Consider the following 24,179-nt stretch of genomic DNA (forward strand, 5'->3'; position numbering starts at 1 on the left):
GTGGCACCCACGGCCACCCTGGGGTCCCCTGCACAGCCCCCCCGTGTGCACTGTGCTCTCTGTCCCCCACACCAGGGTCCCTGAGGTGGGACGGGGTACGGGGGTGACTCTGCTTGTCTGCTGCAGGTCAGGGGCAGCTGGAGGCCACCAGGCCACCAGGCAGGGACAGAGGTGTCCCCACGGGCCCGGGGGCTACTGGGATGGAGGCCACAGGGGGATCCCCGCACGGACACAGGCTCGTGGGTGGGCATGAAGGACCCGGGGGAGGGGGTGCAGTTATAGGGGATGCAGGTATGGGGTGCAGCTGGCGGGACCCCCACAGGGATGCACAACCACGGCTGGCAAAGTGGGGGGACGCAGGGGATCCTCACGGGGACACCCCATCGTGGGGGTGCATGGGGTGCACAGGGGTGGGACCCCCATGGGACACACCTCCCCGGGGGTGCATGGCGGGATCCCCACGGGGACACAGCCCCACGGGGGGACCCACGGTGCTCTCGGGAGTGGGGTACAGGGGTGGATCACCCCGAGGGGACCCTCACGGGGACACATCCGCAGCGGGTACCCGCCGTCCCCTGGGGTGGAATGCAGGGATGTCCCCTCCCGCGGGGATGTCCCGTCCCGGTGGGATGTCCGGTCCCCATGGGATGTCTCCTCCCGCAGGGATGTCACGGTGGGATGTCCCTCCCGGTTTGCCGTCCCTCCCTCGGGGGTGTCCCTCCCGCTGTGATGTCCCGGTGTCCCGTCCCGCTGTGCTGTCCCTCCCTCGGGACTGTCCCGGTGTGCTGTCCCGGTGTCCCTCTCGCTGTCCCTTCCCGCTGTGCTGTCCCTCCCGGTGACTCTCCCGGTGTCCTTCTCGCTGTCCCCTGCCGGTGTCCCTCTCGCTGTCCCGTCCCGGTGTCCCTCCCGCTGTGCTGTCCCTCCCGCTGTCCCTCCCGCTGTCCCTCCCGGTGTCCCTCCCGTTGTCCCGGTGCCCCTCGCTGTCCCGTCCCGGTGTCCCTCGCTGTCCCCTCCCGCTGTCCCGGTGTCCCTCTCGCTGTCCCGTTGTCCCTCCCGCTGTCCCGCTGTCCCTCCCGCTGTCCCCTCCCTGTCCCCTCCCGCTGTCCCGCTGTCCCTCTCCCTGTCCCGGTGTCCCTCCCGCTGTCCCGGTGTCCCTCCCGCTGTCCCGGTGTTCCGCTGTCTCTCTCCCTGTCCCCTCCCGCTGTCCCGGTGTCCCGCTGTCCCTCCCTGTCCCCTCCCGCTGTCCCGCTGTCCCTCTCCCTGTCCCGCTGTCCCTCCCGCTGTCCCTCCCTGTCCCCTCCCGCTGTCCCGCTGTCCCCTCCCTGTCCCCTCCCGGTGTCCCTCTCCCTGTCCCTCCCTGTCCCCTCCCTCTGTCCCTCCCTCGGGGCCATCCCCGTGCGCGGTCCCGCCCCCGCCGTTCGCGGCGGTGCCGCCAGGGGGGGCCCGCGGCCGCGGTGCCGCGCAGGGCCCGCGCCGGCGCTCGGAGGAAATGAAGGCGAGTTCCGCCGAGGCGGGAGCCATTACCCGCCGCCGGACCTGAGCCCCCCCTCCCGCCGCCGCCGGGGCCCCGCTCCGCGCCCCCCCCCCGCGCCCCGCACGCCCGTCCCGGCGCAGGTAAGCGCTGCCCCGGGGCCGGGGGTGCCGGCGGGCCGCGGGCAGCCGCGGGGCCGCGGCCGGTGCCTGCCCCGCGCACCCGCCCGCAGTGGGATCCCGAATGGGGGGGGGGGGGGGGTCCGCGGGGCAGGCCCCGGCCCGGCCGCTTTGTCCCCGGTCGGAGAAGCGCGAACAAAGCCGAGGGAGGGCAGCGCGCAGCCCCCGCCGGGCCCCGCAGCGGGCTCCCCGGGGCCGCGGGTGCGGGAGCCGCCGGGGGGCTCGGGGGCCCCGGGGATGGGGAGGGGGCTCGGGGCATGGCAGGGCCGTCAGAGGCACCGCGGGGCCGCGGGCTCTGCACGAGGCTGCTGCGGTGCTCCTGGGGTTTGCTGGGGGTCGAGGGCGCCGTGGGAGGTTGGGGTGGGCGCAGCGGTCTTTACTGTGGTCCCCTGCTCCTCGTGGGAGCTGGAGGTGCGCACACCTGTGCAGGTGTGCGCCATGGCCAAGGGCTTCTTCGTGGCCTTGGAGCACTCGCTGCGGCCAGGGCTTTTGATGCGGTCCCAAGTTCCTCGCGAGGAGTTCGGGGTGTTCACCGTGGCCACGGTGTTTAATGTGGCCGAGGTCTTTGCCATGGCCCCAGGGTGCTCACTGGGAGCTCCAGGTGTGCACCGTGGCCGAGGTCTTTGCAGTGTCCACAAGGTCCTTGCTGGGAGCTTGGGGCGTTCACGGTAGTCAAGGTCTTTTCTGTGGCGCCGAGCTCCTCGCTGGGCTCTTCAGGTGTTCATCATGGCCAAGGTCTTCACCATGGCCTTGCAGCTCTTGCCATGGCCTTGGTCACTGCCCTAGTGCCAGGGTGCTCGCTGCAAGCTTGAGCTGCTCACCACAGCCAAGGCCTTCCGTGATGCCTTTGCCGTGGGGCTCTCACTGTGGCCATGGGTTTCACCATGACTCCAAGGTCCTCAGCGGGAGCTTGAGCTGTTCACTGGGCTCTTGATGCTCTCACCATGGCCAAGACCCTTGCCAAGGCCTGCTTCTTGGCCAAGGTCTTCACCATGGCCTTGAGGTGCTCACTGTGGCCAAGGCCCCTGGACCTGTCCTTCAGCTCTTGGTCGGTGCTGTGGCCCCGAGGCCCTGGCTGGGAACCTGAAGTGCTCATCGTGCCCAAGACTTCCCCCATCACGCCCGGCGTTGCCATGAGCCCCTTGCCGTGGCCTTGAGGTGTCCCCATCACCCTCAGCCTGGCCCTGAGGTGCTCTGAGGCACCCTGTGAGGCAGCTCTGTGGCCCCACGGCAGGTGCCGTGCCCGAGGCGCTCACCGCAACCGCTCACCGTGGTGCTGACGCCCAGCGCGGCCACGTCCCTGCCCGCGGCCCCCGTGGCGGCTGCCTGGGGGCTCCCGGGTGCCTCTGGCTGGAGAGAGCCGGGGGGCCCTCGCCGTCCCCCCGCGCTGCCACCAGCCACCGCTGCCCTTTCCTTTTCTCCCCCCCCAGGTGCTCTCGAGCCGGGCGAGGCGATGCGGTGCGCCCGTGCCGCGTGCTGTGCCGAAGCGGCTCTTTAGATCCTCCCCGGCCCAAGCCTCCCCTGCCATGGATGCCTCCGGGGCTCTTGCTTCGGCTCCCTCCTCCGCGGCTCCCTCGGGCTCCCGCAGCCCCATGTTCCCCCCAGGAGCTGACAGAGAGGAGTGGGGACCGAGGTTCAATTGTGCCCCTTCCACCTCTGCCGCAGCCTCGCAGGCGATGCCAGCGTCTGGCCGGAAGAGGAAGGCCAACTTCTCCAATGACGAGACCGAGACGCTGGTCTGGAATGTGGTCCGGCATTTCAGCGCCCTGTACGGGTCCGAGGCCCTGCGGGCTCACCCCGTGCGGCGGAAGCAGCTCTGGACCCAAATCCAAAGCCGCGTCAACTTCCTGGGCTACACCGAGCGCTCCATCGACGACCTCAAGCACAAGTGGCGCGACCTGCGGCTGGACGTCAAGAAGAAGATCACCTCCAAGAAGCACCTGCCCATGAACCGCGCCGGGGGGCCGCTCCACAAGCCGCGCCTCACGCCCCTGGAGAAGATGGTGGCTTCCACCTTCCTGCAGGCCAGCCACGACTCGGAGCCCGAGATCATCCTGGACCCAGGTGAGCGGTGGCGGTTCTGCGGGCAGAGGACGGTTGGAGCGCTGGCGGCGCTCCCTGCGGGACGTCCGGCCACGCCGGCGTTCTCAGCTGGCTGTTGGGCATTGTAGAAGGGGACTCTGGGGTTTGTGTTGGGGTTGCAGCATCCACCAGAGTCACGGCCCTGTTGTACCCAAGTGCCGGCCACCAGGGTAGGGAACTGCGTGTGCCGGGATTAGAAATCCTCCATGGAAATAACCTGGGATCAGCGGGTCGTAGAAATCTCAGAGTGGTTTGAGTTGGAGGGGATCTTAAAGCTTATCCTGTTCCACCCTGTGCCACGGGCAGGGACACCTTCCACTATCCCAGGGTGCTCCAAGCTCCATCCAGCCTGGCCTTGGACACTTCCAGAGAGCCAGAGGCAGCCACAGCTTCTCTGGGGAAACTGTGCCAGATCAACAGGATTCATAGGAACACCTCAGGCTTTGCAGGAGTGGGTCTTTTTTGTTCTCCTTTCTTCTTTTCTTTAATTTGATGCTTTCAGTGGCCTCTCTGGTTTCACTGGAGGCATCACAGGCTCAGTCCACGTGGCCCAGACTTGGCTGTCATGTGCGAAGCACAAGGCTCTAGGCTGAAGGAAGAAATCCTGTGTAATGGCATGAAGCTGTTCCAGGGGACGGTCAGGCTGGAAATCAGGGAAAGGTTCTTCTGCAGAGATTGCTGGGCACTTCCCAGGCTCCCCAGGGAATGGTCACAGCTCCAACCCTGCCAGAGCTCCAGGAGAGTTTGGACAATGCTCCCAGGGATGCACAGAGTGGGATTTTGGGGTGTCTGTGCAGGGCCAGGAGCTGGATCAGTGATCCCTGTGGGTCCCTGCCAGCTCAGGTTATTCCCCAGCCCCGTGATTCTCTGGCACTAGGGGCTGTCAGCCCCCTGGGGGCTCAGGGTGGCGCTGGGGCAGGTGAGGCTGAGCCACGGCGCGGGATGGCCTTGCGGGAGCACCTGTACCTCGGGGCCACCGTGTCCCCGCCAGCTGAGGCCGCACCCTCTGTGTCCCGCAGATCTATTCTTCCCCGGCGCGTCCAAGCAGCCCTTCATGCACCTGCAGCCCGGCGTGAGCCACCCCAGCATCTACATCGACACCAACGGGCAGCCCTCGGCCCTGCCCGACGTGGAGGGCTCGGCCGTGCCGCGCCTGCCGGGACAGAGCCCCGACCCCGCCGGCGGCTGCGAGTACGGCCGAGGAGAGGGGCAGGGCGGCTCCGGTACGGCGGGAGCCAGCACGGGCTGCGGGATGCTGGGAGCAGGGCGGGATGGGGATGGGCTGGGAGGTGTGGGGTCTGGGTGGAGACTGGCTGGGAACAGGGTCTGGATGGAGACTTGCTGAGTCTGAATGGAGATCCACGGGGTCGGGATGGATATCTGCTGGGAAGTGTGGGATCTGGATGGAGATCCTCTGGCAGCAGGGTTTGGTTGAAGATCCAGTGGCAGCAGGGTTCTGGATGGGGATCTGCTGGGAGTGGAGTCAGGATGGAGATCCTCTGGGTCAGGATGGAGATCCTCTGGGTCAGAATGGAGATCCTCTGGGTCAGGATGGAGATCCACTGGGTCAGGATGGAGATCCTCTGGGTCAGGATGGAGATCCTCTGGGTCAGGATGGAGATTCACTGGGTCAGAATGGAGATCCACTGGGATCCACGCCAGGGAGGGCCTGGGGCCAGGGCAGTGCTGTGGCTCACCGGAGGTTTCTCTTCTCTCCCAGCCGAGTCGGGACCGGAGCTGCGCACTCCAGACGCGTCGGCCATCTCCCCATCCCTGCGAAACGAGTCCCTGGTCTCCTACGCCTCCATGTCGGAGGAAGAGGAACGGGAAGGCCGGGAGGTGGAGAGGGGCCACGGTGGGGCCGCGGGGATGCAGCCAGGGCCCGAGGCCCCCATGTCAGCGGAGGAGGACATGAAACTGTCCCGCCAGGCCATGCTGATCCGCCGGTGCAGCTCCCAGGGCTCCGTGACCTCCCTGCCCGAGGACTCCCTCAACCCCGCGGACGCTCACTCGGACTGGGGGCACGAGGGGGTGTCCGACCTGCCCGCCCTGGGCCGCGGGCTCGACTCGGCGCATCCCGAGGAGCAGGCGGGCGGCCCGGGCCCGGAGATGGGCACCTTGCCCAGGGTACTGATGGGGCCCACCTGGGAGAAGGCTCCGGCGGAGGAGGAGCCCCCGGCCCGCTCCCCGCTGCACGGCGCCCTGACCGAGGAGTCGCTGCCCTCCTCCGCCTCCCCGCCCGGAGACGCCCCGGCCGCCGCCGGCCCCGCCCGCGGGCTGGGCTGCTCCCGCCTGCGCGAGGACCGCCGCGAGAGCTGGAGGACTAGCATCCATCACCTGCTCGACCTGGAGGAGCAGTGGGACCAGCTGTACCACCAGGAGCTGGCCATGTGGCAGGAGGAACGGGCCACCCAGCGCGAGGAGCGGGCGCGCGACCGGGAGCTGCAGTTCCGCCTGCTCGGCGTCCTCACGGACATCCGCGACGAGCTGCGCTACCTGCGCCAGGAGCGCGCCGGCGCCCGCCAGAGCCCGGCCCCGCCGCCCCCCGAGCCCCGCCGCGACCCCAGCCCGCTCCTCGAGCAGCCCAAAGCCGAGCCCGGCTTCCCCGAGCCCAGCCCGGCCGGGAGCGCCGGCTGGGCAGACGCCGCCGTGCCCAGCCGGAGCCCCTTCGGCAACCGCGGCCGGGGCCGGCGCCGCGGGCGGCCGCGCGGCTCCGCTTCCCGACACAGACGCCTCTTCCTCACCAACAGCTAGGGACGGGCGGGAGCCGCTCCGCCACGGACACGGAGTGCCCGCGCCCGCCCCGGGGGGACGGCGTGCGGTGACGCGGGCGGCACCCGGATGGATCCCCGCGGGAAGGGACAGAGGAGGCGGGCGGCCGGCGCTGCCCCAGCGGGCTCGGAGCGCTCCGGGCAGGCGTCCCCGCGCACGGGAGCGCCCCGAGGTGACGCCGCCGTGCCCGCGGGGGGGACACGCGTGACAGCGCAGCCCGAGGGCGCTAGTCCAGTAGGATTTACTACCTGTCGGGGGGTGGGAGTTAGGAACACTTAGTCGCTGAGGTGCGAACATTTTATGCAAATCATTTAATGACCTAATTTGCATATAACCATAAAAACTTCTGTTTAAAAAAAAAAAAAACTCCTCCAAAAAAACAACCCAGATATGATGGTTTTGCGTGTGATCTCTGTGTGGGGGCGGGAGCTGGGCCGGGTGGGGGTCGTTTGTCCCATGGCTCTGCAGCCCTGGATGGGGACAAGGCCGCGGGACAGACGAGCTTCACCCCATTCCTTTGGGGCTGCCCAGCACCCGGGGATCAGGGCTGGGGAGCAGCAGCTCTGCTCTCCAGGCTTGGAGCCAGCAGCTCTGGGGACCTGGAGAGGGGTGAGGGCATGCGCATCTTGGGGGGAATGTGGAGGGTGCCCTGCCCAGGAGTGTTTGGGGTCCCCAGGCAGTGTGCAGTGTCCCCAGCAAATTCAGAGGGTCCCCAGGAATGTGCAGGGCCCAGGCAGCCTGACAGGTTCCAGGAGTGTGTAGTGTTCCAAGGGATTATCCAAGGTTCCCCGCAGTGTCCACTGTCCCCAGGGAGTGTGGGGGGTCCCTGCCATCATGCAGGGCCCCTTGGGCAGCGTGCAGGGTCCCCAGGGAGTGTCCAGTTTCCCCAGCAGTGTCCCCAGGGAGTGTGCAGGGTCCCCAAGCATTGTGCAGTGTTCCCAGTGTGTGTGCAGGATTCACAGAAAGTGTCCAAGGTCCCCAGCAGCATTTGGGGTCTCCATGCAAGGTGCAGTGTCCCCAGCAGTGCTTGGGGTCCCCAGGGATGTGCGGGGTTCCTGGCATCGTGCAAGGCCCCTGGACAGTGTGTAGGGAATGCCCAAGGTCCCCAGCAGTGTGCAGGGTCCCCAGGGAATGTCTGAGGTCCCCGTGGCAGGTGTAGTGTCCCCACAGCATGTGCAGTGTCCCCAGGGCACCCCAGCCCTGCACCCGCTGTCTCCAGCCCACATCAGGGTGACAGCAGTGCTGAACCCTCTGTGCTGTGTCCCCTGTGCTGTCCCCTCTTCCAGCCCCCCTTGACTGCCACGTCCTGGTGGGGTGGGACAGGAAGGTGCAGCCCCCAGGGAGGGGACAGTGGGACAGCAGGAGCTGTGGCATTTGCAGGGTCACCCAGCTCTGGTCGTGGCCTGGGGACCCTGGGGTGCCTGAGGAAGGGCCCTGGATTCACACGGCTGTGGGGAAAGAATTGTGCGAAGTAACTCCTGTCCCCAAATCAGGGGTAGGAGGGACCTGGGGATGGGTCAAGGACAGGGGGCAGGAAGGACCCAGGGATGGGTCGGTGACAGGAGTGGGGGTCTCTACACAGGGAGCTCCTGAGCCGCCACACCCCGGACCCACAGCGCTGCCATTCCCCCTACCCTGTGTCCCACCACGACATTCCCCTTCCCAGGGCACGGGACCCCGGGGACGGGGCGGGACTGCGGCCACAGAGCACGGGGGACCCGCGGCGGGGGTGCTGAAGGCTCTGCAGCCCAGCACGACTTTATTCCGTATCGCTTCGTCCATACAAAACTACACCCCAAGCACTGTACAGCGGGACGGCGCGGGGGGAGGGGGGCAGTAAAAATAAGCAGCGGGGGCGAGGGGACAGAGCGGCAGGCGGGGGTGGCGCGGGGGGACACGGCGAGGGGGCTGCCCCCCACCCCGTGCGGCGACATTGTCCGTGGGGGGAGCGCTGGGGGTGAAGTGTCCGTCCGTGGCGGGGGACCTGGGGGCTCGTCCCCGCACCCCAACCCCGGGGGCTCCCCGCCTGCCCCCCGCCCCGGCCGGGCACCTCGGTTTGGTCGGAAGCTGCGTGGCCGGGGACCGTCCCCGTCGCGGCGGGGTGGCCCCTAGTCCCCGGGGGGAAGGATCCCGGGCGGGGGCAGCGGCGGCGGGCCCGCCTCGGCGCCGTGGACCCGCTGGTGATCCTTGAGCGATTCCTTGTAGCGGAAGCTGCGGCCGCAGGCGGGGCACTGGTACGGGCGCTCGCCGGTGTGGATGCGCTGGTGCTTGAGCAGGTTCTGCTTGCGGATGAAGCTCTTGCCGCACTGGGCGCAGGCGAAGGGGCGCTCCCCGGTGTGCAGCCGCTGGTGGTTCTGCAGGTGTTCCTTGCGGCTGTAGCACTTGCCGCACTCGGAGCACTTGTAGGGCCGCTCGCCGCGATGGATCATCTGGTGCCGCACCAGCCCCGAGTGGCAATTGAAGCTCTTGCCGCACTCGGCGCACGGGTAGGGCCGCTCGGCCGCGTGGCTGCGCTGGTGGATCCGCAGGCTCTTCTTGCCGCTGAAGCTCTTCCCGCACTCGGCGCAGCCGTGCGGCCGCTCCTCGGCGGGGCCCGGCGGCGCCGCGGGGACGCCCCCGGCATCGGCCCCCGGGCCCGGCTCGGGGCCCGGAGCTTTGCCCAGTCTGTGCTGCGCCGGCAGAGCCACCGCAGCTGGCACCGCCGCCTGTCCCTCGGGGGTCCCGAAGCCCGTGCCGGGGAAGAGCAGCTCCCCGGAGCTGCCCGGCAAACCCACCTCCTCGGGGGGCTCGGTGTGGGGGCACCGCTCCTCCGTCTTCACCAGCAGCCCCTCGCTGGCTGCAGGGGACAGAGAGAGAGACTGGTCAGTCCTACCAGGGACACTGGCGACGTCCCCAAGTCACAGCTCGTCCTGCGGGGGTGCTCCCCCCGCCCCAGCCCCATGGTGGGGATCGCTCACCAGGACCAGGGCCCGGGGGCAGCATCTCCCTCTCGGGCAGCTCCCAGGGCTCCCGGACACAGGGCTCTTCCTCCTGCTTGATCCACGACAAGAAGTCGTGCGCGGTGATCAGGGCGTCAGCGCCTGCAGGGAGGGACAGGGACGGGGACACGGGGACAGGAGGGACTCAGCCACGCGGGGCCACACGCTGCTCCGGGAGGCAGGGGAGGGAATGGCTGCGGTGGGGGCAGGCTCGGCGCCCGGCTCACCTGCACAGGGGTCTGGCGGCATCCCCCGCTCCTCGGGGAACTGCTGCTCCCCCACGAAGGCCACCTCCTGCTTGATCCGGGACAGGATGTCGGAGGTGGAGATCAGCGACTCTGTTCACAAGGAGAGACTTGGCCGAGGCCGGGATGGAAGCCACGGCCACCACACCCGGGGTGTGTGATCCCTCAGGGGACATCCCCATCCCACAGCAGTTATGGACATCCAACACCCCCAGGGAGCTGTGGGGACAGGTGGCTGTGGGACAGCCCTTGGGAATGGGTGACACTGAGGTGGCCCACGGGGATGGGTAACCCTGAGACAACCTTTGGAGACAGGCACAATCCCTGGGAACAGATGACTGTGACAGACCCCACTGGGGACAGGTGACAAGGGCACGGCCGATGGGGCTGGGTGACTGTGACACAGCCCATGGGCCCTGACACAATGTGGTGGCAGCAGGGGACACGTGGATCTCCCAGTGACAGATACCCGAGATCTCCAGCGCAACAGTCAGGGATTTTCTGGGGTCACTCACGGCAGCTCCCAGTCACAGCTGGAGAACTGGGCCCAGTGGGGATGGGACTGTTTGGGAGGGAGGAGGGGCGTCCCTGGGGTGAGGAGGGTGGGAGAATGTCAGGTGGGGACAGTGGGGACAGTGGGGACGGGTCCTCCTGTGGTGCCTCACCCGCGCAGGTGTCCGGTGGCAGCTCCCTCTGCTCCAGCTCCCGCTGCTCGGGGACACAGGGCCCGTCCCCGCGCTCGCTGCGGGGCTGGGCCTCGCTCCTGGAGAGGGCCCCATCTGCCAGGGACACAGACCGATGTCACCCCATGCCTGCCACCCCCTCCCTGTCAGCCAGGCTTCGGGGGACACTCTGGGGACACACCAGGCTACCAGGACCTGGCATCTCTCCTGGCAGAGAACGTGCCTAAACCCCACGGCACCTCCATGCTGGAGGTAGTGCAGACACTCAGGTCCTGGGTTCTGGGGGACAAGGACCCTCTCCAGCCCCCTGGGCAGCACCGTGGCAGCACTGGCATGGCACGGTGTGTCACCCTGTCCCCACGCACAGCGTGAGCCATGGAGCCTCTGGAATGGTCCCAGGACACAGCGAGTGCCACCACTGACCAGGGGCAGGGGACCAGGCCACCCACGTTGGGGACCCACTGAGGAGACACAGCCATCGCTCCATCCTGCCAGGAGAGGGGGAAAAGGGACATTTACCCAGGGACAGCAAAGCCTCATAGTTCTCCTTCACCAGGTTGTTGTACAGCTCTTTCTGCCACTCCTCCAGGTTCTTCCACTCCTCCGCTGAGAAGTAGACGGCGATGTCAACAAATGTCACCGGCACCTGTGGGGACAAGACCCCCTCGCTCAGCAGCGCCCGCTCCCCAGGGAAACCGAGGGTCCCCCCACTGTCCTGCAGCCCCCTGGGACACTCTACCTTGGGGACCTCGCCCCGGGGGCCGGGGGGCAGCCGCAGCACCCAGAAGTTCCTGTTCTTCAGGAGGTTCTCCACGTTCTCCAGGCGCCGCTGGAGCAGCCCGTACTCCTGGATGAGGGTGCCCAGCACGGCCCACTTGCTCTCCAGCTGGTTCCCAAATTCCATGGCCGTCTTCTCGCAGTCCAGCAGCTTCTTCTCGGCCGTGCCGGAGCGGCCCTCCAGGCTGAGCAGGCGGGTGGCCAGGAGGTCGATCTTCCTCTCCATGGCCTGCACCGTGGCCACCACGGTCCAGAGCGAGGCCTCTGCGGAGTGGAGCTGCGCCTCCCGCACGTGCGCGCGCTCCGGCAGCAGCGGCGGCTGCAGCGGCATCAGGTGAGGGGCCTCCATGTTCCACTCCTGCACCTGGGCCACGGGGAGGGCACGAGTGGGAGGAGGCCCACGGTCACCCCCTGGAGCCTCTGTTCCCCGCTTCCAGGGCTTTTGGCCACCAGCAGCCCCAGAACTGCTGGGGACCCCTGTGTGCAATGCCCGCCGGCCTGAGGGGCCGGTGAGCGGCAGTCCAGGGTGGCCAGGGGGTCAGTGCCCATCCCTGTCCCCGTGGAACACCTGCCAGAACTAGGCGGGTCACCATGGTGACCCCCTCCCAACTTGTCACCGCAGTCCCCAATCCCTTGGGAGCCATTCCTGGGTCTGCCCAGGCTGGAACCCACTCGGGAGGAGGATGGGGCTGGGTGGGCAGGGAGCAGCCGGGGCAAGTGTGGACCAGGGGCGTGCAGGAACACCCTGGGGACATACAGGGACACGCCAGGACAGAGGTGCCTGGGACATCCCTGGGCTGAAGCCTGCTCAGAGCATTCCGGGGCACCCTGGGGCATCCCAGGGGCACGGGGATATCCCGGGGCAGAGGTGCCTGGGGACATGCTGGGAACACACGGGCATCCCGGGGCAGCGGGGCCATGGCGGGTCACACCCCTGGGGACATCCCGGGGCATCCCGAGGGCACGTGGACATCCCGGGTCAGCGGTGCCCGGCGCATCGCGGGGACGCACGGGCATGCCGGGGCACGGGTGCTCAGCCACGTCCCGGGGCACCGCGGGTCCGGTCCCCGGAGGTGGCGGGGGCCCCGCGGGCTGGGGGTGCCGGAGGGTCCCGGCCGGGGCGCGCGGGCCGGGCCGGGCAGAGGCGGGAGCGGGGCGGGAGGGGCGGCTCCGCCTGCGGCCGGTTCCCGGTGCCGGTGCCCCGGGCCGCGCTTACCTGGGCGGGCGCCCACTCGGCCATGGCCCCGCGGAGCTGGGCCGGGCCCCGGCGGCCGCGGCCGGGGCTGGGGCTGGGGCTGGGGCCGGGCGGCGGCGGCGGCGAGCGCGGAGAGGGGCCGGGCCGGGGCCGGGGCCGGGAGCGGGGCCGGGGCCGCTGTCGGTGCCTGCGCACGGGCCGGGCCCCGCCGCCCCGCCGAGCAGCCACGGGCAGCCGGGGAATCGCATCCGCCTCCTCCGGGCTGGGCGGCAGCGGGCGGGGAGCGGCGGCAGCGCGGAGCGCCGAGCACTGCCGCCTACCGGCACCGGCAGCGGCTCCGCCACCGGCGCGGCCCCGGTACCGCCACCGGCACTGGCACGGGCACCCACACCGGCACCGGCGGCGGCTCAGCCACCGGCACCGGCACTGCCACAGTCCACTGGCACCGGGTACCGGCACCAGCATTGGCACCGGCACCGGCACCTCCACCACTGCCACCGACACCGGCATGGGCACCACTCCGGGAATTGGTATCAGCTCTGCCACCAGCACCAGCCGCTGCGCGACATCAGCACCGATGTTGCCACGAGCGTGGGACACTGGACTGGATCTGGGGCCAGGGAGCACCGATTTGGGTGGCAGCGAGGGCCAGGAGCCGTGGACATGAGCACCCACAGCAGGACCCCCGTCCTGGCCAGAAGACCCTCGTGGGGGGACATTGGGGGTTTGGGAACCACCCCATGTGCTCATCCTGACCCTGGAACCTTTCAACAGTGCCGGGGCTGGGGCTGGTGCCAGGCCACAGAAAAGTGTTACAGTCCCACCTTCCTGGGATTTTCCCGGGAAAAGCTCCTCCAGTGCCTCGCTGTGCTGTTCCAGGATCCCTATGGATGGGCATGACGGGGCTCCCCTGGGCTGGACAGGGAGGGGGATGACCCCGGCCCCAGGGGAAGGGAGGGCAGTGGGACAAGAAGGGTTAACGGGCTGAGCAGCATCACGGGAGCCTGAGCAGCCATTTCCCTGCAGGATGTCATCGCTCCCTGTCCCCTCCAGCACTGTGTGCCCCAGCTGGGACACCCCAAGCTCCCCAGGCCCTGCCCCATGGCCCCAGGGCTGAGCCGTTTTAATGAAGACGTTTTCTCCAATATGCAATCCAAACATGAGTCCATTTCCAATTTTCCTGTCCCTGTTCCCTGGAAGCAGAGCCTGACCTCTCCTTGGCTGTCCCCTCCTGTCAGGGAGTTGTGCAGAGCCACAAGGTCCCCCCTGAGCCTCATTTTCTCCAGGCTGAGCCCCTTCCCAGCTCCCTCAGCCTCTGAGGTTTCTTCATCTCAGCCATGGATTCACCTGCTGCCAGCGCAGACATGGTTTGCTTGGTTTATTCCCCAAATTTTCCAAATTTCCAAATATCATCTCTTACCACGCAGATGATATTTCCTTGTGAATGTCAGTTCAGAAGCTCTGATCCCCAGAACAGCACCTGCTGAAGGTCCCACTCCTTGTGGCAGTGGGGAGTTGAAGCTGGGTCTGACACAGCAGCTCTGCCCCCTCAGGAGTGAGGCCTGGAGCATCCCACGGGATCCAGGGGCCAGGAGAGAGAGGAACCATCCCCTCTGTGGGAATGGAGTTGTCTCCCAGTCCAGGACACACTCCCTCCTCCAAGGGCTGGGAGCAGTGCAGGATGGCCAGGCTGTAAAACGACATCCTGCACTGGAGCCTGGAGAGGGACTGGGGACAAGGGATGGAGGGACAGGACACAGGGAATGGCTCCCACTGCCAGAGGGCAGGGATGGATGGGAGATTGGGAAGGAATTGTTCCTTGGGAGGGTGGGCAGGCCCTGGCACAGGGTGCCCAGAGCAGCTGGGGCTGCCCCTGGATCCCTGGAAGTGTCCCAGGCCAGGTTGGACAGGGCTTGGAGCAGCCTGGGACAGTGGGAGGTGTCCCTGCCGTGGCAGGGGTGGCACTGGAGGATCCTTAACATCCCTTTCAATCCAAACCATTCTGGGATTCTATCAGGAATAAAAGCAAAGCCAACCCCAGGACTTCACTTATGAGAAGGAAACAATGAGAAGCCAGTGCCAAAAGGCTGGCTTTTTGGGACATATTCCTGTACCTAGGATGGCCAGGATGCTTTGGGGCCAAGTGCGTTTTCCCAGTCCTGCTCAGAACTCCTGGAACTCCAGCACAGCACCAGCTGGGTGTTCTCTGCCTCTCCTCAGGGGCTGCTGAGCCTGGAGACTTCATTCCAGCTGGAGTCTGTGACTGAGAACACCCCTCCAACTGGAGGCAACACATTTTCCCTCTTGGCATGCAACTGGAATATTCAAAAGTGCTGAAAACCACCAGCACGTGGGGAGAAAACACAAAATCTGCATGTGCTCCCTCCCCTCTCCTCTCCCCTTCTCCCTGCTGCATTTCCACTTTCCAGAGGAACATCACTGACACACCGTACACACATTTAGAATATACCCATGGGTTTTTTCCCCTAGAATTTCAGAAACCAAGGCATCATCTCACCCCACAGGAAAATAGGGGGTCAATATAGAAATAGAACCCAAAAATAGAGTTAGTTCTGCAGGTACAGTAATGGGAGAGCAGCTAAAGTTGGGAAATAATGCCTGGAATTGGTTTTCAAACATCAGCTTACAATCCCATTCCCAATTCCTCATTTTTCATCCCTGAAAACTTCCACCGTTTCTCTGTGGTACTCTGGATACTCTCCAGCACGCGTTGTTTGGTGCACCAGGTTTTTTTAACATTCCTTTTGGTACAGCCAATGCTGCTCCACCCAACTCCTGCTCCAGGAAGAGCTGGATGGAGCATGGTAAGAATGACAGGAATCATCCAGGTCCTGATCAGTGACCATCAGGCCAGAACCAAATGAATCACAACTCGGTTCATGTCTTAGGTTGCAATGCAAGATGTAACCAAAAGTGTGTATTCTATCACCACGTGTTAAAACCGGGTGGGGCAGTTTTCTTCATCTCTTCCAGGACTCATCCTCCCTCCAGGAGATCTGTTCATGGCTAGTGAGTGTCCCTGCATGGCTGAGAAAATTCCATCATCCCATGGGGAGATGCTGCGCCCAGGGGAGGAGCCAAGCATTCCTACCTGGATACAATCTGAGATTTTGGGACACCACAGCAGCCTTTGCCCACTGCATTCCCAGAGGAGCAGCTTTCTTCCCCACTGCATTCCCAGAGGAGCAGCTTTCTGCCCCACTGCATTCCCAGAGGAAGCCCCGGCCCATCTCCACCACCACTGGAAGAAAGTTTTTCAGAGGAAAACTCCAGCCTTGTCCAGGATCCTGCTCCAGCAGAAGCACAGCTGGCACTGCAGGAGGGCTGAGCCCCCATGGAATGGCACTGCTGCCACCACCCTGACCCACAGCCTGCCAGGTTGTATCCTGACTCTGTCAGTCTTTTTTTGTACTACTGCATTTTATTTTAATTTTCCTATTAAATTGTAGTTCTGACTTGGGATCTCCCACTGGTCTGCTTTCAGACCAGCACAATTCAATTTGGGAAAACTGCCTTTATCCCCAGAATCCACTCTAACCCACACAGGACTATAAACCCCACCTGTGGGCACAGCAGGATTTCTGACAGCTGACTGCAAAGCTGTACCCTAGGCAGGCTTGTGGCACGTGCGTGATGTGGAGATGGACGCTGAGGGGGCTGTGGAGGGTGGGGTTCTGCAGGAAGCAGGGGGGTTTCTTCGGGAAGCAGGAGGGTTTTTTTGGGAAGCAGGAGGATTCCTTTGGGAAGCAGGAGGGTTTCTCATGGAAGCAGGAGGGTTTCTTCAGGAAGCAGGAGGGGTTCTGCAGGAAGCAGGGGGGTTTCTCAAGGAAGCAGGAGGGTTTCTTTGGGATGCAGGTGGGTTTCACTGGGAAGCAGGAGGTTCCTTTGGGATGCAGGTGGGTTTCACTGGGAAGCAGGAGGTTTCTTTGGGATGCAGGTGGGTTTCTCCAAGAAGCAGGAGGGTTTCTCCAGGAAGCAGGGGGTTTTCTCCGGGAAGCAGGAGGGTTCCTTTGGGAAGCAGGAGGGTTTCTCTGGGAAGCAGGAGGTTTCTTTGGGATGCAGGTGGGTTTCTCCAGGAAGCAGGAGTGTTTCTTTAGGAAGCAGGAGGGTTTCTCCAGGAAGCAGGAGGGTTTCTTTGGGATGCAGGTGGGTTTCTTTGGGATGCAGGTGGGTTTCTCAAGGAAGCAGGAGGGTTCCTTCAGGAAGCAGGGCGTTTTCTCCAGGAAGCAGGAGGATTTCTCCAGGAAGCAGGAGGGTTTCTTCAGGAAGCAGGTGGGTTTCTCTGGGATGCAGGTGGGTTCCTTCAGGAAGCAGGAGGATTTCTCATGGAAGCAGGAGGGTTTCTTCAGGAAGCAGGTGGGTTTCTCCAGGAAGCAGGTGGGTTTCTCTGGGAAGCAGGAGGGTTTCTCTGGGATGCAGGTGGGTTCCTTCAGGAAGCAGGGGGGTTTCTCAAGGAAGCAGGTGGGTTTCTCTGGGAAGCAGGAGGGTTTCTCCAGGAAGCAGGGGGGTTCCTTTGGGAAGCAGGGCGTTTTCTCCAGGAAGCAGGGGGGTTTCTCCCTGGCTGCCCGGTGTGGGCGCGCTGGTGCCGCAGCAGGTACGCGTGGCGGACAAAGCTCTTCCCGCACTCGGTGCAGATGAACCACGGCACCGCCGCGTCCTCGGGCTGGCCCTGGTGGTACAGCAGGAACCACCTGAACTCATCCAGCTCCTGCCCCGCCAGCACTCTGTTACTGCTCCGGATTCCCGCCGGATTTGCCGGATTTGTTGCCGGATTGTGGCGGCTCCCCGATGTTTCTGCCAGGTCGGAGCAGTGGCGGTGCGGGGCTTGGGATGCTCTCAAAGATGATCCCCGAGTCACGGCTCCAACGTGGCCTGGAACAAGAAGATTCCAAACATTCCCTGTATCTGATGTGACAGAACACAAATCTCCAAAGAACAATTCCCAATTTGCTGCTTCTGGACAAATCCCCTAAGTTTTGGGTGAAAAAAAAAAAAACAACAACAACAGAAAAAAAAGCAGGGATGAGCTGGAATCCCCCATCCCTCCAATCCAACCAGTTTCAAGGTGCTGCCAGTGAATTCCCACAACACCACACACCTGTGCTGGGGCTGGCAGAAATTTTCCTTCTCTCCAAATCCTGCGGATCCTTGACCCGCGCTGCTCCTCCTGCTGGGATGTGACTTTTGGGAACAGGACAGTCTGAACAAGGAACAGAAAGAACATGGCCACGATGGTTATTAATATTTGCCCCTGATGGTTTTCCAGCAAATCCCTGCATCACCCACTCTCTAAAGAGCATCTCTGTTATTCCAGGAAAAGATCCAATGGGGAGGGAGAAGCAGCAGCTGCCCGGGTGTCTAAAGGGGTGTCTGGGATTAACAGGATTTGTGCTCCAACTTTTATAAAATATTCCAGAAATTACACCCAGAAGGTTGAAGATTAAATGTTGAAAAGTGGAAGGTCTCAGGTGTAAGCCTTAACCCCAAAATCAGCTGCCTGTTGCTGGATTTTATGGTTCAGTCCTGTCTTTTTCCCAGCTAATTCCTCTTTGTGATTCGTCCCCAATTTCAGCAGGTTCTTCTAAGACTCAATCCAAGGAATTACCTGAATGCTGAGGAGCCAGGGAGGGCTCAAAGCTTTAGATTTAAAATATCAGTGACTTCAAGCAAACATGCAGTTGGGCACTTAAAGCTAATTATCGAGATTTCTTCATTTCCTGGGCATCATTCAAGTTATTTCACTATTTTTGCATCAAAATTGTTCAATTTTCTTCAGCGAATCCCAAACCCAGACACACATCAGGGTCTGGGGATGAGGAAAACACAACTTCACTGTAATTAATGAGGGTACGGGATTAATTATCCTGTGTTTTGTTGGAGCCCTGGCTGCTGAGAATTTTGGGCTTTCTGTGCTGCCAGGCACTGACCCCCAGGAGAACACTGCATTGACCTGAGGCTGTGGAGAAGCTTCCAAAATGGAATGACAGAACTGGGATTGTGGGTGTGGAGTTTGAATAGAAGTGTGTGATATCACAGGGTGGGAAACTTAAAGTTTAAGGGTTTAGAATATAGTAATATATATAAACATAAGAAGTTTTAGGGCAAAGACTAATCCTTCTTCACCTTCTTCCTCATGGGTTTGGGCAGTATTGTGGAACTAGACAAAAAAGTCCACATTACAAGACATGAGTGATTAGCTATTAGGTTAAAACTAAAAATAATTTAGGTGTCATTTCTTAATTAGATATTTTTTTTTCCTTAAAAGACCTTGTAGAGATAAATATGGGGCCATTTTATAACTTGTTAGTGCAATACTGTAGAACTCACGACTTGTAAGACTGTAATATAGATAAGAAATAGTAAACATCCAAGTCCAAACATGAAATACTGTCTCTGTGCATTTAATCCCAACCCTGACCAAGACAAAAAAAAAAAAAAAAAAAAAAAATCAACAGTGTGTCACTGCAGCTCCTGTATCCAAACCTTTTCCATTCCTTGTTCCTTGTTTTTATTGGCAGCTGCATTCTCTGGGATCCTAAACTGTCCTTCAGCCTTTTAAAGGAAAATTGGGGAGTTTCTTGTCTCTCACAAAGATTCACAAGCACTTAAAGATGAATTCTCTAAAAGCCCAGGGATGTGAGGAGCGACAAGAGCCAGGCCAGACCCAGCGTGTGTCCCTTTGGAGAGGGAAAACTCACCTTTTCCCAGTGTGATCAAAGATCCAAATTTCTCCTTCAGCAATTGCTTGTAAAATTCATTCTGCCAATCCTGCAGACGTGGCCACTGAGGAAACATCCCAGAGACCTAAAAAGCAAAATGCTCCAGAGTCAGGGGAGCTGTGAATCCCTGAAAACCCTTTTATCCCAAGAGTTTAAACACCTCCCAGCTGCTCCCAGTGATGTCTGTGCTATGTGTAAGCAGCATATTAATGAAAGATTTTACATAAGAACCTTCTCCTGCTAATCCAGAATGAGAGAAAAGGCTTTAAAGCGATGTGACTCAGCCAGAACAATGATTTGCTCCAACAACTGGGTCAGAAATTAGTCATAAAAACAGATATCTGTGGTCAGCATCCACGCCCAGCCCCCTCAGGGAATGTGGTTCTTCCTTCAATGAAAAATAAAATAACTCAGTGTTTTAAATAAACCCTGAGGCAGTGCCATGATCTGTCAGACTGGCTGGAAAGGCTCCTCTCTGGTAATGAAAGCTTATTATTAAGGAATAGCAATATTACTATTATTAATTAAACCCTCTAAGGCATATTTTCCCAAGCTGCTTTCAAGGCTTTACACACAAATCTCCCTTTAATTTAATTCATTCCCACGATCCAGCCCCACAATTACCCTGCAGGGCTCGGAATTCCGGATCCGTTTTCGGGATTTGTTGCTCAGCACGTCGGCGAAGCCCTGGGGAGTCCCCACCAGCCAGGTGCCATCCAAGGCCAGGAGGAATTTGTTGGGAACAGCCTCCTTCAGCAGGCGCCGCCTCTTCTTGCGGGTTTTCGCGGGATCCCTCTCGAAGGAGCTCTCCTCGAAATGCTCCGAGCACAGGCACTGGTATTTGGAGGGGGTCTCCATGTCCCGGCCCATGTTTTGGAGCCACTGCCTCAGGAGGGGTTTGTTGTGGAGGGGGAACCCATAAAAACTGACCGAGCTGTTCCTGTAGGCCCCGCTCGTGCCGTTCTGGCAGTTCAGGGCCGCGCAGTAACCCATCGTCACGCGCCAGGAACGGGGGGGGAAGCCCCAAAAAACACGGCAGGGAGAAGGTTTGGGCAGTTCCTAATCAACCTCAGTCCCAAACAGGTCTGCATTTCCCATGGTTTTGGCAAGGAGCAGGAGCCGAGGTGGCCGAGTGAAACACGGGACTGAACTTCCCACAGGAGCTCCCCACGGAGAGGAGCCAGCTCTGTCCCAGCTGCTTCAAATCAACGACCTGAGAAGGAAATAAAAGCTTTAAAATCAGCTTAATGCCCCCTGAATGTGCAGACTTACATTTAATTAACCCCTGTGGTATGCACACAGAGTGAGCTTCATTCATTTCTGTATCCATGAGGGATCCCAAGCTCCAAAGGTTATCCAGCACACAGCACAGGGCTGAGAGACAAATAACTCCCAAAAAATGAAAGTTTGGGGTGTACCAAGGGCCCTCCCATCGTGTCAGAGTCTCAGGGGTGTCCATAAGTGAGTGGAACACTGAAAAAGGGAATAAACCACCCAGGGATGCTGCTGCATCCTGCTCTGAAGAGAAGATCCCAAGGTTTGAGGACACCCGGGGTTAAAAAGAAACAAGGATCAGAAGGTCCAAAAAAAAAAAGCTCACAGAGCCTGATTATTAAATTAAACACTCAGCATGGAAATTGGTATTTTTGCCCTTATCTTCTGGTAATAAGAGAAATAAAAGGATAAAAAAAGAGGGAAGGGAGAGAGGGAGATGGGAAAGGGAAGGAGATCACCAGTCCTGGCTCCAGCACTAATCAGGTTCTGAGGGCACGTTCTCACCGGGAAGTTTTCCCCGCCCTGGAATTAGGTTTCTCCTTTTTCATGTAAATGAGTGAGGATGCAGAGTCCCTTCTCCCAGAGCTTTCTGGAAATGGGCTTTGGGGCTCTTGATCGCCTCTCCTGGATCAGTCTTTGCCTGTGCCCCTTTCCCGACCCCATTCCTGCCCTGCCTTTTCCCACTGCCCTTATCTCCACGGAGCAGAAGGGAAGCGGCCCCAGGAGGTGCCGCCCCAGCTCCGCGTTCCTCCTTTCTCCAACCACATCCTGTTCGAACGCGCTGCTTACGGGAGTTTGGGACACATCAGCTCCTCGGGGCCCAGGTGTCCCCCGGTCCCCAGCACGGGGAGGGCAGGGACACGCTCGAGTGAGTCCAGAGGAGGCCACGGAGCTGCTGGAGCCCCTCTGCTCCGGAGCCAGGCTGGGAGAGCTGGGAATGTTCACCGGGAAAAGGGAAGGCTCCAAGGAGAGCTCAGAGCTCCTTGCAGGGCCTGAAGGGGCTCCAGGAGAGCTGGAGAGGGACTGGGGACAAGGCAGGGAGGGACAGGACACAGGGAATGGCTCCCACTGCCAGAGGGCAGGGATGGATGGGAGATTGGGAATTGGGAATTCCTGGCTGGGATGGAATTCCCAGAGCAGCTGTGGCTGCCCCTGGATCCCTGAAGTGTCCAAGGCCAGGCAGGACAGGGCTTGGAGCAGCCTGGCACAGTGGAAGGTGTCCCTGTCCATGGCAGGGGTGGCACTGGGCATGGGCTTCCAGGTCCCTTTCAACACAAACCGCCCCAGACCAGCCCCGCTTTCGCCGCCTGCACATGCCGGGGCGGTCTGTGCCTCTCCCCGTCCCACAGCTGTGAGGGAAAGCGGGCGGCGCCGCTGCCCTCGCGGTGCCGGGGCCCTTGGGGAGGCGCCGCAGGCCGAGGCCGGACACGGCCCCGCAGCCCGGGGAGCGCCGCCATCTTCCTCCCCCTCAGCCGCGCCGAGCCGCAGCAGCCAATCACAGGCGGCGCCGGGCAGCAGCAGCCAATCAGAACTCACTCCTGACCATTTCCCCCACGCCATTGGTCCGCCGGGTCCGCCCAGCCTCCGGCGCGCCGTGGCCTCCACGAGGAGAGGGAGGGAGGGACGCTCATCCCCATTGGTCAGCGCGCGGGGAAAGCCGGACGCTGATTGGACAAAACGGGGAAGGGAGGAGGAGATTGCGAGAGGCGTCCATCGTTGTCATGGCAACGGCAGCGGGGCTGAAATCGCGGGAGCGTCCACCGAGCACCGGCCGCGGGTCGGGACCGGAGCCCCGGGACTCCCTCACCGAGCACCGGCCGCGGGTCGGGACCGGAGCCCCGGGACTCCCTCACCGAGCACCGGCCGCGGGTCGGGACCAGAGCCCCGGGATTTCTCACCGAGCACCGGCCGCGGGTCCGGAGCCCCGGCACTCCCTCACCGAGCACCGGCCGCGGGGACGGACCGGAGCCCCGGGACTCCCTCACCGAGCACCGGCCGCGGGTCCGGACCGGAGCCCCGGGACTCCCTCACCGAGCACCGGCCGCGGGTCCGGACCAGAGCCCCGGGACTCCCTCACCGAGCACCGGCCGCGGGTCCGGACCGGAGCCCCGGGATTTCTCACCGAGCACTGGCCGCGGGTCAGGACCGGAGCCCCGGGACGCCCTTACCGAGCACCGGCCGCGGGTCCGGACCGGAGCCCCGGGATTTCTCACCGAGCGCCGGCTGCGGGTCGGGACCGGAGGGACCCTCCCCAGCCTGGAGCGCAGGCGGACCCCGGGACCGGCCCCCGCCTCCCCGCCCGTTTCCTCCCAATGCAAAGATGCCTCGAAACCTGGGATGTGGGGGGTGGCAGCCGCTGAGTTCCTCCTCTGGCTTCAGCCTCGCTCCTCCCTTCCCCTCCCGCTGCAGAATGACCCGTGGCACTTGACAATTTTAATTAAAACCCCTGAAATTTCCAGCCAACGAATCAAACATCGGGACAAAACTCAAGCAGAAACACGCACGCAAAAAAGGTCCTTTAAGGAAGTTTTCTTTAAGGACAAGGAGCTCTGACCCCAAACAGGCTCTTCCCTGACTCTGTTTCTCTATTTTTTTCCCCACGGCGCCACCGACAAAGTGACAGGTGACAAATCTAGACTCTTATTAGTAAAATGAATAAATCGTGTCCTTACAAGGCCACGACATAATCCCGTGAGAAACCCTGAACACGAGCAAAAGGTCTCGGAAGGAGGATGTTTAACGAGCAGTGCCGTGTCCCACTCCAAGGGAGGGAAATTCCTCAGGCGTGGAGATGCGCAGGGTCCAAAGGGAACGACAAACAAACGACAAGAGGGTCCCGAAAGAGCTACAACGTTTGATTCGTAAATTATACACTTGGCGTGGAAATTGCGATGAGTTAGCACCTTACCTTCTATTAGTAAATTAAAAAGGAAGGAGGGGAGAGGTCAGGGAACATCACCAGTCCTGGCTCCAGCGCCGATCCGGGGTGTGCAGGGTCCCGAGGATGCTCTGGAGGCACCTTCTTTATGGGTAAATTTTCCCCGCCCCGGTATCAGGTTTCCCACTTCCCATGCAAATGAGGGAGTGAGCGCAATGCTGCTGCTGGACCTTCCTGGAATTGGGTCGGGGGGCTTTGAGGGCTTCTCGATGTTCCTCTGGACGTCTCCCTGCTCGCTTCCCCGCTGGCCTTGTCCCGTGTTTGTGGCGTCTCCGCGTCCCCAGGAGTTGGAACGGCACTGGCCGATCTGCCGTGCCCCTCTTTTCCAACCACATCCTGTTCTATGCCGCTCTTTATCAGTGTTTGGGGCGCAGCCTTAACTCCTTGGAGCCTTAGCTGCTACAAGTGCACAGATCAGAGAAACGCCTGTGTCCCCTGAAGGACGGGATGGAAACCCGGGGTGATCCCGAGAACAGGGCAAAGGTAATTCCTTACGTGCTCCAACACCCCCGCTCGGGGGTGCTGCGGGAAATGCCTCAGGCAAAGCGATCCCGTTCGAGCTGACCCAGGTTCATTTGCAAGAGCATCCCGAGCGCTGAGGAGGGAAACAATCCGGAGCCAGAGGCCGGGAACTGCCCGAGCTTTCCATAACAAAGGGCACAGTGAGGGACAAAGCAGGAGCGATCATCCCACATTTTCTGTTTAGGGTGTGAGGTGAGAAAAGCCCGGAGAGGGGGTGGGATTCCTTTGTTTGGGGTCCCTGCATGGAAGCACCACTTTGAGCTGTTACCCTACCGTAATTTAATCAAGATTAAATTATTGCAAGGATCCAGCTGGCCGAGGC

At 62.1% G+C, this 24,179-nt stretch overlaps 3 protein-coding genes across 3 annotated transcripts; 1 reads left to right on the forward strand and 2 right to left on the reverse strand.

Annotated features, from left to right (window-relative positions):
- The first annotated feature begins 446 nt into the window (after positions 1-446).
- Positions 447-6,882, forward strand: LOC128813000 (uncharacterized). The gene is made up of 5 exons (XM_053987743.1): positions 447-561; positions 1,466-1,614; positions 3,081-3,714; positions 4,752-4,955; positions 5,453-6,882. Exons 1-5 carry the CDS (start codon positions 447-449, stop codon positions 6,484-6,486), a joined length of 2,136 nt encoding a protein of 711 aa, XP_053843718.1. The 3' UTR covers positions 6,487-6,882.
- Positions 6,883-8,226: 1,344 nt separating this feature from the next.
- LOC128813025 (zinc finger protein 282-like) lies at positions 8,227-13,132 on the reverse strand. The gene is given in 9 exon segments (XM_053987771.1): positions 8,227-9,340; positions 9,462-9,584; positions 9,710-9,820; positions 10,393-10,506; positions 10,930-11,056; positions 11,150-11,551; positions 12,404-12,562; positions 12,565-12,644; positions 12,703-13,132. Coding segments are annotated over 9 exon segments (2,274 nt in total). The 3' UTR covers positions 8,227-8,612.
- A 3,157-nt stretch (positions 13,133-16,289) lies between these two features.
- On the reverse strand, positions 16,290-20,633 carry LOC128803964 (uncharacterized). Its single transcript, XM_053971345.1, has 4 exons — positions 19,747-20,633; positions 19,102-19,207; positions 17,502-17,603; positions 16,290-17,275 (listed from the first exon to the last, which is right to left on the reverse strand). The coding sequence occupies exons 1-4, from the start codon at positions 20,113-20,115 to the stop codon at positions 16,833-16,835; spliced, it is 1,020 nt and encodes a 339-aa protein (XP_053827320.1). The 5' UTR covers positions 20,116-20,633; the 3' UTR covers positions 16,290-16,832.
- Between the last annotated feature and the right edge of the window lie 3,546 nt (positions 20,634-24,179).

The sequence above is a fragment of the Vidua macroura genome, chromosome 1 (genome assembly GCF_024509145.1).
Source record: "Vidua macroura isolate BioBank_ID:100142 chromosome 1, ASM2450914v1, whole genome shotgun sequence".
In the NCBI taxonomy this organism is placed as follows: Eukaryota; Metazoa; Chordata; class Aves; order Passeriformes; family Viduidae; genus Vidua; species Vidua macroura.

Bases quoted from the DNA above. Each gene is read 5' to 3' on its own strand.
- LOC128813000 (XM_053987743.1), top strand. From the start codon at position 447: ATGGCGGGATCCCCACGGGGACACAGCCCCACGGGGGGACCCACGGTG. The intron at 562-1,465 runs GTACCCGCCGTC...GGTGCCGCGCAG, and splicing joins CGGGGACACATCCGCAGCGG to GGCCCGCGCCGGCGCTCGGA. The intron at 1,615-3,080 runs GTAAGCGCTGCC...CTCCCCCCCCAG, and splicing joins GCACGCCCGTCCCGGCGCAG to GTGCTCTCGAGCCGGGCGAG.
- LOC128803964 (XM_053971345.1), bottom strand. From the start codon at position 20,115: ATGGGTTACTGCGCGGCCCTGAACTGCCAGAACGGCACGAGCGGGGCC. The intron at 19,208-19,746 runs GTAATTGTGGGG...TTTGCTTTTTAG, and splicing joins GGAATTCCGAGCCCTGCAGG to GTCTCTGGGATGTTTCCTCA. The intron at 17,604-19,101 runs GTGAGTTTTCCC...TTCCTTGTTCAG, and splicing joins TTTGATCACACTGGGAAAAG to ACTGTCCTGTTCCCAAAAGT.